The sequence below is a fragment of the Carya illinoinensis genome, chromosome 5, assembly GCF_018687715.1.
Source record: "Carya illinoinensis cultivar Pawnee chromosome 5, C.illinoinensisPawnee_v1, whole genome shotgun sequence".
Taxonomy (NCBI): domain Eukaryota; kingdom Viridiplantae; phylum Streptophyta; class Magnoliopsida; order Fagales; family Juglandaceae; genus Carya; species Carya illinoinensis.
Window position 1 is genome coordinate 13,405,802 of NC_056756.1, and position 12,620 is coordinate 13,418,421.

Genomic DNA, 12,620 nt, shown 5'->3' on the forward strand with positions numbered 1-12,620 from the left:
GCCAATATAGATGCAGCATGGGAGTCATTCCAACATTTTACAAAAGGAAAATGAAGAACCAAGAAAATTTAGACAACCTGCATTTCACTATGATCATCACTTTGAAGAACTATCCGGACAACAGCTCCAAAACAGACATCATAGATGGCTTTCACTACATCACTAGGAGAATCCTGTACAAAACTATCATGAAGATAGTCAGCAAAATCTGCGAATGCTATTATACCAAAATTATATTTCCATTTTAAATTCAAAAGCTAGAAATCTAATAGTGAAAGGAAATAAAGCAAACTATCTTGCCAAATATAACTTGCCTTCAAGAGCATAGTCATCAGATCCAATGACCCCGCTATTAATCCATCAGGCTGTTGTTGGGGCTGACAGTAACAAACAGTATGTATAAGAAACAGATACCTTAACAAAAGTTGGACAAGAAGAGACCAATTTGAATTGAGATAACTCTTACAAGCCGTACTTTGTCTAAAATTGGCCCAATATATGGCAAGACTCGGGATACCAGTGGATGTATACAACCAGAAGAATTTTTTAATGCCTGGGAAAAAAAAAATTAAAATTAAGAGAAGTAAATATACAATTCATGGTTAACAAAACTCCTTTAATAAGCTTTTTCTAGGTTGTACTAGCAAAAATGGCCATCATAAATTTTTTTGATAAATAATAAGAAATTTTATTGATATAAAGATAGGCGTAAGCCAGGTACACCAGAAGTATACATGTAAATACACCTATTTAAGAACTAGAAACTGTTACAAGGAAATCATGGAAGCTGAGACCATTCAAAATGGCCATCATAAATTAGTATGGTGAACATTAGACAGACTCCATGTCCAAATTTTATACAAAACTGTCATTGCAGTTGAGTCTCGAGGCTGGTTTATGATCCAAAAAAACACTTTGGAAAAGGTAGAAACTTAACTAACAAAACCAAGCTTTTTAGGACTATAATTGGAAGCATCAAGCAGCACATAATATATTTAGAAAAGCAAGGTACAAATGAAAAGTGGTGAGAAATGGTGCAGCTCTATAAATTCAATTAACCTATCTTAAAAAACACTGGCCCAACTAGCTTCAGTTTTTATACACTGTCAGCTACACACATTGTCAAACATTACAGCTCTGCTTAGAATGGCCCAGTAAACTCTTTACTATATATTTTTTTGTGCTTCATGTCTCCTGAACAGTCTTCACTAAACTCCATTGTCAACATGGGGTAAAAGATTGACCTAAAGCTTTGAGGGTTCCACCTCTTCCTTTTATTCTCTTTTTATAAGGGATTGGTGATGTGGGGCTCAATTCCTGGACATCTCCCACGACAGAGGCAATAAATACCATAAGGCAGTAGGATCATTGTCAACTCTTCCTTTTATTCTTAAATGTAATGGTGGAAAAATTTACGAGGGAAGTTGTATCTCCGAAAAGTTCCATATGCCACCTAGCCTCTCTATATACTGAAAATAAGCCTTAATCCAACTAACTAGGGTAATTTCATGTATCGCTTATTCCAGCCAGCCTACTTAAGGGCCCTGCACCGAGTAATCACTCTAAGAACTGTCTTCCCTTGTAATTTTCACCCACAACAATTCTGTCTCCATTTTTCCTATTATGCATATTCTCATTAATATAGTTACTCTCTTGTCCTATCCATTTATGGGCCTTTGTTGCACACTTACAAAATGCATGTGTTCATGTATTTATTTTTTTAAACTCACTGTGATTAATGAGTAGTGCTAGATACAGTTATAGATTACGCAAGCGCCACGCACTCCTTTTGAAAAAAATGAGTAAATATGGGACACATGAAAAAATTAATTTTTTAACAGTAGACCTCACTCTTTTTCAAAATGAGTGCACGGCGGTTGCACAACTCATGATTGTATCTAACATTATTCGTGATTAAAAGGTACAGAATATCGACAGACACTGAACCTTTATTTGTTTACTTGTGGCCTTATGATATCAGAGATGGCTAAGGTCATGGAATGTGAAGCTTTTGATAAAAGGTTCACCACCCATAACTAATAAAGATAGGAATTGTATATCCCAATATCCAATTAGAACCAACATAATTTTTTTTTTCTAGGTAATTATAAGCAATATAAATTCTGAAACAAAGCATAAAATCATCGAGAGGAGAAAATTCCAGGTCACAATGTAACAAAAAAGTATTCACTTCATGAATGTTTTTCTTCGAATCTCAATAACTGATAGTTACAGAAAAAGAATTACAAGGGAAATATAGCAAGCATGATCAGTCAAAATGCACACATTTATCTCAATCTATCATGATAATCATCAACAATGCTAGACATTCTTACCTCCAGAACATCAAGTGCATCAATGCTGATAAAAGGATCTGAGACATGCAATGCCCACACATTAAGGATTACAGGAGAGATGATGGGCTCCATGGATGCCGATGATTCATTGTCTAGATGAGGACAATACAGAGCATGTAGATAAGTAACCAGCACAAAAATGAGAATTAATTACACCAGCCCACGATAAAAATGTGATGTTCACTATGGACTTCAATAGAATTCCTACAATTAATGTTTAAAACCACTGTGCTTAAACCCACCAGCCCTAATTGCAGCTTGCAGTGTTTCAAGCACCAGGTGCAAGGTCTCATCAGATGCCTGAAAAGCAGAATTAGAACAGCTAACGAATAGAGCTTCTATGGTACCCAATGACATAATGGAAGTACATTACTTGGTTAAGAAGATCAACAAGTGATGAAAATAAACCCATCATTTGGGGTCGAATAGTTTCCTTGTTTGCTTCAGGTAGAAGCTGGGAAAGTGCCCTGCAGGTGCCTACTTTTACAGGTGGAGGCCTGTTCACAGAACACTGTCAGCAGGCCTTTATTCTACTTGCAATTATTAAATATATAATACAGTACGCATGCTTACACATCCATGCCAATTGCCCTGATAGCAGCATTGAGTAACTGCTCAAGAACTCCATGACTGATCTGTACAAAAAATCAGAATTTTAGAAGAATTTTCTAAAAGACATGACCTAAAGGTAAGGGAGTATTAAATAGTTACCACAGAGGTGAACTTAGCAATTGACGTAAAAATACGAGCATAAAGAAAGGGACATTCATGTACCCCTGCACAACAAAACAATAGTAACAAATTGAGTTCAGCAATGGAAAAATTTGAATCCACTATAGGGAGAGGGGGAGAGAGAGTTAACCAATCCCAATGTCTTCGGTGATTATTTGCTCCAAAAGGTTTCCTACATCAACTCTTGTCACTTCCAACACCTGAATAGTATAATAAATTTATTAAATAAATTTACCAAGCAGATCACATGGAGAAAAGAAGTTGCACGTATTAAAAAACAAAAGATTATCGCTGGACACGATCCACACCAGAGCACAAAACTAGCCTTGTGATGGAGGATAACATAAAAAGCACAAACCTGTAATTCAACCAGTTGTTCGGAAACAGATGCCAGCGCAAATAGAGTAGCCTCCCTTATCTGTGAAATTCAACATGCAAAGTATGAGAACACACAGAATAGGTGGCTCTTTTAAAAAGTGATTAAAGATTTCTTTCTTCTTTTTCTTTACAAGTAATCGAGACGATTAAAAGATAATTTCATAACCGTTAATATGCGCATACGCACACAAACACATTTTATTCTTACCCTCCACCAAACCGTAGAACCAGAAGCTTTTTGTTGTTGTGACTCGTTAAATCGCTTTTTTGCCGCATCCATGATTGCATCTATTCCTTCTCCACCGCAAGTATTAACAATCTCTTCGAGTAAAAGTGATCCTGCAATAAGTAATTTTACTTTTTTATAAGTGCTAGAAATTTTATTTTTGATAAGTAATTTTATATGGGCACAACTACAAGAAATTTTCATAAAACAATTAAAAATCTTCGCATTGTTAGAAGCCTTTTTTTTTTTTTTTTTTTTAATAATTAATAAGAAATTTTATTACCAAGAATAGGCACAGCCCAAGTACACATGATGTATACAAAGGAAATACCTACTACACTCTAGAAAGCAGGAAAAAAGGCTAACACAGATTCAGTACATTATCATCATTCCTTACAAAAATCTTAGCCCACAAACACAAAGTAGAAAAGAAAAAATTCCAAAGTACACCCAAAGAAGGCTCTTAGTCTTCAAAACATCTCCCATTCCTTTCCAGCCAAAGACAACATTAAACACAAGGGAATCATTTTCCATCTGGCAGCTACACTTTGCTTTTCCTCAAAACCTCACCAACATGCAAGAAGATCCACAACTTCCTTAGGCATCACCCAATATATACCTGTCCTACCAAAAACCTCATTCCACAAAGTCTTTGGCACCTGACAATGAAGAAAGAGATGATTTACAGATTCACCATCCTTCTAGGACATGACACACCAATCATCTATACACAAACCAAGTTTTCTAAGGTTATCCGTGGTCAATACTCTCCCTAGAGCAACCACCCAGCTGAAGAACGCCACCTTAGTAGGTACCTTCACCCTCCAAATGCTTTTCCAAGGGAAGCACAGCCAGACTGACATATAAGCACCTTATAAAAAGATCTAACTGATAACCTGGAATTTCCAGCATGGTCCCACATTAAACTGTCCTCTTTTCCCTGCATCCCTTTTGAACTATAAATTCTTCCCAAAAAGAAGAAACAACATTCGTTTCCCAATCATTTGTATCTCTAATAAAATCAACATACCACAGAATATTAGTATCCGTACATTGGAGATAATCTGCCACAGCAGCATTTTGATCCCTTGCAATCCTATAAAGAGAGGGAAAATCATTTTTAAGAGATGATTCCCCACACCAAATGTCATGCCAAAAAAGAATGCTCTTCCCTTCTCCCACCTTAAAAGTAATATGTTTCAAAAACTCCCCCATACCATTCGCATTGTTAGAAGCTACCACCATAACTTTTTTATTAAGTAATAAGAAGACGGGAAAGTGCAAAAGGTAGAATCCAAGTAAAACGAGATTTGTACAATAAAGTCATCTAGCTAAAAAGAGAAAAATATACAACAAACTCATGGAAATTAAGGCCATTATAATCTATAGAAGCTATCCAAAGGATGAGTGTTGAAAAAGAAACCTCCATTTGCAGTCCTTGGGATTTACACCATTCATTTTTATCCAAATACACCATATGAGGCATGTCGGAATCATTTTCCACACGATTGAAATTTGTGGGCTACCACTTAATTCTCTCCCAGAGTTACAAAGGGTCCACAATGCTTCAAACCATGACCCAAGCTACAACCCACCCAACTGAAAAGACCATTCCACAATGCAATAGCCACCACACAATGCAGTAGAAGGTGATCCACTGACTCTCCACTTCTCACTCATTGAACACCACTGTGGGTACAAACACCACACCACTAGATTTTGGGACATCAGATTGACAGTTCCAATGAAGCAGAATATCAATCAGATAGAAGTGTGAACTTCACATTCCCCCCAAGAGGCATGTGGATCTCAGGAGCTGTTGTGTCTTCAAACCTACCAGTCCCAAAGTTACATGGGCCATTTCATTTGGTTCACCGACCTCAAATCTACCAGATTCAACCATCATCACCCATCTTACCAGCACATGAGGTATACAAGCTGCTACATCATGTTGTGTGCTCCAAGTGCCACCCAACATCCAATTGGTCTGATTTCACCTATCTCCCTATCTTATTGTATTCCTCTAAGACTGATGTTGACATACTTCTCTATCTAAGGCGCATAAAGTGAATGTCTCCAACAGCAGCCCCACTACAACCTAAAAAACACACCCCTTTTTGTTGTGGTACCCAAGCATAACAAGCAAATCAAAATATGAGTGAAGCCAACAAATACAAGTGAAGCATTTTTCTAATGAGTTTTATGTTGGGGCCACCGCCCACTCTTTTTCCGCTATTAATAAAATTAAAAACATAAAAAGCCCTCTTTTGTTCTAAATCTCCTTGAGATTTATCTGTGAAATAATGTCTTGTCAGCATGTTTCATTTTCAAGATAATTCTACATTCTTCATGATTTCAACATGTCATAATAGCTTCTACTATCTTCTCAAAGTTTGCTTTTATCTTGTCTCCATTTCCAAAATGATTACAGCAATATGTGTGCGCATGTGGGTTTGGAACAATGAAGTAACAACAGGAATACTTGTCATACCAGAAACACGACAGCTATAAGTGACATCATCCTCATCAGCAACAAATTGGTTAGCATCCACTGACCAAGTATGCACCTAAAGAAAAGTTATTTTTGGGGGAAATAAATATATATTAATAAAAAGAATGCTCTAGTTGAACATTTTAATTAACAGTAACACAGATGGATGAAAAGATTTAACTGGATGAATAAAAAACAAAACACATCTTCAGTCCAAAGTGGTAGAACATCACAAAACTGATGAATATTCCTATCAGATATGGGTTAAAAAGACAAGCCTATATTGGACCGAATGAATAGATCAACAAGTATTCCTTCCACTATTTCTTCAACTTAGTAAATTACACCATCTTATTAGTTATTTCAGCACAAAAGCATTCATTGCAGATCACTCGTAATATGAAGCCCTAAAACTAGCCATATTATAGCACCCCAAAATTCATCTTGTAACTGCCACAGGATAGAGGGCCATGAGTATGGATATATGGATAACATGAGGAGATCATATAGGGCATACTCTGCTTTCTTATGTCGGAGTACATGGTGTTTTGCAATACTGAACAGACCTAAACCACGGTGCGAATTCAAAATAATTACAAGTTTATGAAGATCTGTGTTATTATGACCAACTCCAAAATTACCTGCTGTTCTGTCATTTGCAGAAAAGCAATGGTATGATACACCACCTCCTTGACGCTATTTGCAACAAACTACATGAATAAAGCCTTTTTTAGTATAAAGAACGAGAAAAAAATATGAGGCAAAAACAGTTACAAAAGTTTTGAACGGTACCTTTACCAATTTTGCACTACCAACAACGGTCAGAAGAAACTCCAACATCTGTATATTCAAAGTACATGTAAGAACTCAATCATTTGAACTAATACAATCTCAAGTTATATGCACCTAGCAGTAAAGCCACTGGCCATAGTGGATGAACAATATGTATAAAAATTATGAACAAACTAATATGTATAATGCAGCCCAGCCTCCAAGATTCAGAAGAATTGTCATTTAGGTGAACTGCTAGAGGTCCATTTTCAGAACCAAGTCCATCTCAATGACAAGTGATGGCCAACCATCAATAACAATAGAATCATATATGTTCGTGCAGAACTGATGGAGACTCCACAGATCATGGAATGACATTTTCCCACTTTGGTCATTGGTTTTCCATCCTTGAATTTAATCCCACAACACCAAGCTCAGTAGTCAATAAGTTATTGGAAAGGGCTTTCTAAAGTCCTCAACTGATTAGGTTACTAATTATTATTATTTTATAAATAAGAAAATCTTATTAAGACAAGTAACAAGGCAAAGCCCAAGTACACAGGAAGTATACAAATGCTGAAACCTAATTACAAGTCAGGAACTAGAAAAAGAAACAAGAAAATCACACTAGTTCCATTAAAGACAATAGCCAAAGCCCACAGAAATAAGGTATTAAAAATAAAACATAAGTTCATCCACTAAGTGTTCCTTATCTTCAAAGCATCGACCATTCCTCTCAACCCCATATACACCGCACAAGACATAAAGGAATCATATTCCAAACAACGGCAATTTGAGAGTTACCCCTTAAACCTCTCCAACAAGCAAAAAGATTCACCACCCTATTTGGCATCACCCATTCCACTCCAATCCTATTAAACACTTCATACCATAACACCCTTGCCACCTCACAATGAAGAAACAAATGACCCACCGATTTGCCAAACCTTTTACATAAGAAACACCAATCCATAATAATTAATCCACGCCTCTTAAGATCATAAGATCATCCAAGGTCACCCTCCTGAGCAGGAGGTTAAAAGGCTCCCCAGAGACCCCAATCTGGGTGAGGAAGGCATCGAAAGGAGACCCTACAGGTGGGTTGCTCCTGGCTGATCTTTGATCCTTGTGAACAAGGCACCACAGTGAAGGTGACAAATTTGTTGGCAGAGACGTCTTTTACCTCGGGGATTAGTCGAGAACCAAAGCCTTATCTAGGACAGTAAAAGTTCTCGGATACCTCGTCATCAAAAAAAAGATCATCCAAGGTCAGAATTTTCCCTAAGGAAGCAAACAAATCAAAGAAAGCAACCTTTGAGGGCACCTACTCTTCCAAATACTCTTCCAAGGAGAGGAGTGTACCACATTCAGGCTAGACAACATCCTATACAAGGAACGAACTGAAAACTTCTTATTACAAGTATCAATCCCTCTTAGCTTGACCAAGCTGTGTAGCATACAACAAGCCAAACAAATCAGAAACTATGTCCATTTCCCAATCATTCACAGCTCTAGTAAAGTGGACATTCCGATGGGGTGAACCACAAGAACAGTCCAAAACCTCAGCCACTGAAGCATCTGGATCTGAGTAATTCGAAAATGGCCTAGAAAAATAGCACTAAGAACCCAACCACCACACAATGGATAGTGCCAAAAACAAATTCTGGAGCCATCACCTACCACAAAATTAACATGTTTTGCGAAAACATCCCAACCACTCCTAATATTTCTCCACACCCCACACCGAAAGTACCACCTACCTCATTAGAGCACCATTCCCCCCCAAGCACTCCCATATTTAGAATCATCAAAGCCCCCCGCAAGGTTTTACAATCCTGATGATACCTCCATAACCACTGCCCAAGAAGGGCTTTATTAAATGTTCTCCACTTCACCCCCAATCCACCACACGAAAAAGGGGTACAAATCTTCTCCCAACTAATCAAGTGAAACTTGGCTTCCTCCTCAATACCTCCCCACAAGAAGTCTCGAAATAACTTCTCCATCCTTTTTTTGGATAAATAAACAATTTTATTGATCAAAGAATGGCAAAGCTTGAATTACAACTCTGATGCCCCACCTAGGTAGGCACATTAGAGGCAAGAAAATCTTGAAAGGCCATGCCATTAAAATCTACAGCCATGGCCCATCTACAAAGAGTTAAAAAAAGTAAAAGTTCAAGCTCCTCCAACGATCTTTCCTGGTCTTCGAAAGTCCGCTCATTACTCTCCCGTCACAAACACCACATAATGCAAATAGGGATCATCTTTCACATAGTTTTAATCTGTTGTCTGCCTCTTATGCTTGGCCAACTAGCCAACACTGCCTCCACAGTTTTTGGCATCACCCAGGCCATCGGCAAATGAGCGAAAACCTCATTCCATAGAACCCTTGCTAAATCACAATGCAATAGAAGATGATCTACCGACTCTCCCCCTCCTTTACACATGCAACACCAGTCTGCGATAATAATCCTTCTTTTCCTTAGATTGTTAGTGGTAAGAATCTTAATAATCCTTCTTTTCCTTAGATTGTCAGTGGTAAGAATCTTACCCAAGGAGGCGGTCTAGACAAAGAACGAGGCTTTGGGTGAAGCCTTGTGACTCCATATCTTTCTCCAATGGAACTGAGTATTGGACTTGGAGTAAGGGCTTTATAGAAAGAACGAATGGAAAAAATACCTTTTCTTGCTGGAGTCCACCACATGACATCCTTTTGCTGACTGTTTAGTCTTATGGAATATATGAAACTGTAGAAATCTGCAATGCTACTTATCTCCCAATCCTATTTGCCACTCCAATTGGAATGGGAAACAAAGATAGAAAATAGGTATGAGATTAGACAAAGTGTTTTTTTATAAGGGTGATTTTTCCCTCTTTTGACAAATACAACCTCTTTCATCCTTCTAGCCTTCTCTCTACCTTCTTAATCACCCCATCCAAAACCATTCTAGCCATATCAGCAGCGAAAAAAAGATGAGAAACATTAATCAAGCCGTTATGAGACCCTCCCACGGAGAAACCTGTCAACAAATTACCATCAACCATGACCCCCAGCATACGGCTAAGAGCATCCATCACGATAACAAAAAGGAAGGGAGACAACGGATCCCCTTGTCTCAATCCAAAGGAACTATTGAAAAAACCCATAGGGGAACCATCAACTAACACTAAGAAACTAGCAGCCGAAACACAATGTTTGATCCAATTACACCACCTCCCCCCAAAACCACATCTCCCTAGAAGACAAAACAGAAAATTCCAATTGACATGATTGTAAGTCTTCTCCATATCAAGCTTACATAAAATATCCGACTCACCCGATTTAATTCATTAGCTATTAAAACAGAATCCAGAACTATTATGATTCTAGATATTCAATTTCTTTTTCAAAATTTCATCGATTCACAATTTTTGGATTTTATTTGTAATTTTCTTGTGTTTTGTCTTCTTTCCTTTTCAATCTTTTTAATGCCCTTTATAGAGTCCCTATGTGCTTGGCTTGCCTCCATTTCAGGCACTTCTTAACAATATTTATCACTCATTATATACCTATCAAAAAAATTCTCAGTTATTAAATATCTTCAAATAAGTTGTTAAGCCATCAGAATTATCACCTGGATGACAAATGAATCAAGGCTCTTCTCTGCACCATCAGAGTCGTATCTTCCCTCATATGAATCTTCTGTACCTTCAATAGATGATCTCACATATACCCTAAGAGATGATTCAAATGTTTTCCACAATGGTCTGACAATTACTGGAAGAGACAGTGTGTTAGAGGGACATAATATATTTCTACCAGTAAAAGGAAATATCAATTGAAAGAACTGAAAATAAGGCTGCATTTATTTTGGCATGAAATAAGGAATATAAGAAAATCTTTTCAATCAAAAATATTTTCAGAGAAAGTCATTTGTTTTCCATGGTTTCATGGAGACTAAAAAAAGGTCCCCAAAACACTTTTCAGCATTTGATTAGTATGAAAATTATTTACAAGCCTCTTCTGCCAAACACTACCATGCAGCCCATTACACATTCCACAATGACCAAAAAACTGTTAGATACCACCCCAATCCCAATTGCCACTACCAAGTCTTGAACTTCCATAGGAGGGTCAGATTCTATAATAAGGGGCTTGGTTGCATTAGAACAGAAGGATGGCAGTCAGCAGGGGTTGTGAAAGTGGAAAGGTACTGCCAATGGGGAGTGGAGAAGGTTGGGATGCTCTACAAGGGGTCAACAAGCCCAGTTGTAGTGTTCGAGCACAGAGAAAAGAAGCGGTCCAGAAACAGACTTACACCTCTTGGGAGGAATGACTGTTTCAAATCCAAAAGGCTTAGTTTTTATGATGACCAATTTAATTTCCTCCACTAACCAGAATTTATGCCCCCACCAAACACGCGAAAATTTGAAAGCATTTCTGTAAAAACTTCTTCTGCCGAAACAAATGCAGCCTAAGTAAGATATTAGTCTCACTATTTTCACGAACTTACCCATAAATTGACTTTCAGTAAGGCTAGGAAAATTCTGAGCAAACTGATTCAAACACTTCAAAACCTAATGATAAAGAAGGAAACAATAATTATATACAACATCTAATTATGAGTGATCGAAAATGAGTACATGCATGTTGATGCAGATTTTGATCAAAGAACTAAACCAACCTCCATCCTTAGACTCCAATCATCAGGATCTTCAGGTTGCACAGGCTCTTCTAAAATAATAGAAAACTGATCCATCCATGATTTAAGCATTGGCCCTATTAATGCAGTGCTTTCTGTCTGAACATAAACATCCCGATCTGTTAATCATATAAAACAAGCTAAATCCACTCATACTATGAAATTATATGATGAAGATCTGATTCCAGGAAAATACCTTGTATACACCACCCATTGCCCCCAGCACAGAGGCACAAGAATAAACTATTGAAGTGGCTTTTGCCCGTACGTATTTGTCATAGACCTGCACATAAAAGATACAGAATAATTCCACAATCAGTGTAAACAAAAGCAGATTATCAATAATTTTTCACCCTTAAAAAACCAAGATTATATAGACTATTTTTTACTATAAATTATAAGGATTTTAAATAAAGTATGATTATAGATATAGGTGATAAATCCACCCAAAATGGAGAAAAGTTTTCAGACAGAGACTGCATCAGGTCCAATGATTGATGAACTACAAGATCAACCTGTTCAAATATCTAAAACAGAAATGGCATGAGTATGAAGGACTAAACTTTTCTAAAAAGCATCTCAAAACCCAAGGAACTTGTTCATTAAAATGCATGCCAAGTGTCTGATCAATGTTGTTGAAAAGCTTTTTTTTTTAAATAAGGACAACTCGATACACAGCATAGAATATGACTACAAAGAATAGTCCCAAAGAATATTTTACAAGGACTATAGAAGTTATTCCTTTCCTTGACAAAACTGGATGACTATCTAAACCATAAGATAACAGCACAAATAAGATGGTTGTTTTTTTTTTTTTTTTGGATAGGTACCAATAAGATAAGTGTTGACTTTGGCAAGTGATAATTGGGAGAAGACGGTTGATGAGACTAGAACTTGTTTAATAAGTGATAATTTTTCATAATTCTTGAAAAAACTTTTAGATATATTTTGGGTTGAGTTTTGTGAAAGCTCTTCCCCTCA

The 12,620-nt window shown here is 37.1% G+C and overlaps 1 protein-coding gene across 13 annotated transcripts in view; it reads right to left on the minus strand.

The window, feature by feature from the left end:
• The window catches only part of LOC122309863 (importin-9), a 37,556-nt gene that overhangs the window by 6,662 nt on the left and 18,274 nt on the right, over nt 1-12,620 (minus strand). For 10 of the 13 annotated variants that reach the window (XR_006242539.1, XR_006242542.1, XR_006242541.1 and 7 more), the window contains 19 exons: nt 11,836-11,922; nt 11,622-11,738; nt 11,451-11,514; nt 10,572-10,714; nt 6,977-7,024; nt 6,826-6,894; nt 6,185-6,260; nt 4,724-4,789; nt 3,676-3,806; nt 3,448-3,507; nt 3,220-3,289; nt 3,069-3,133; nt 2,931-2,992; nt 2,731-2,854; nt 2,600-2,657; nt 2,337-2,449; nt 467-553; nt 315-377; nt 78-173 (listed from right to left, as the gene is read on the minus strand). Coding sequence is in view for 9 of the 13 variants with exons in the window: in XM_043123583.1 (XP_042979517.1) it covers nt 78-173; nt 315-377; nt 467-553; nt 2,337-2,449; nt 2,600-2,657; nt 2,731-2,854; nt 2,931-2,992; nt 3,069-3,133; nt 3,220-3,289; nt 3,448-3,507; nt 3,676-3,806; nt 4,724-4,789; nt 6,185-6,260; nt 6,826-6,894; nt 6,977-7,024; nt 10,572-10,714; nt 11,451-11,514; nt 11,622-11,738; nt 11,836-11,922 (1,599 nt within the window). In the remaining 4 variants the exon portion in view is untranslated. The remainder of the gene's footprint in view (nt 1-77; nt 174-314; nt 378-466; nt 554-2,336; nt 2,450-2,599; nt 2,658-2,730; nt 2,855-2,930; nt 2,993-3,068; nt 3,134-3,219; nt 3,290-3,447; nt 3,508-3,675; nt 3,807-4,723; nt 4,790-6,184; nt 6,261-6,825; nt 6,895-6,976; nt 7,025-10,571; nt 10,715-11,450; nt 11,515-11,621; nt 11,739-11,835; nt 11,923-12,620) is intronic. The other 3 variants (XM_043123584.1, XM_043123585.1, XM_043123586.1) reach the window with 3 other exon arrangements.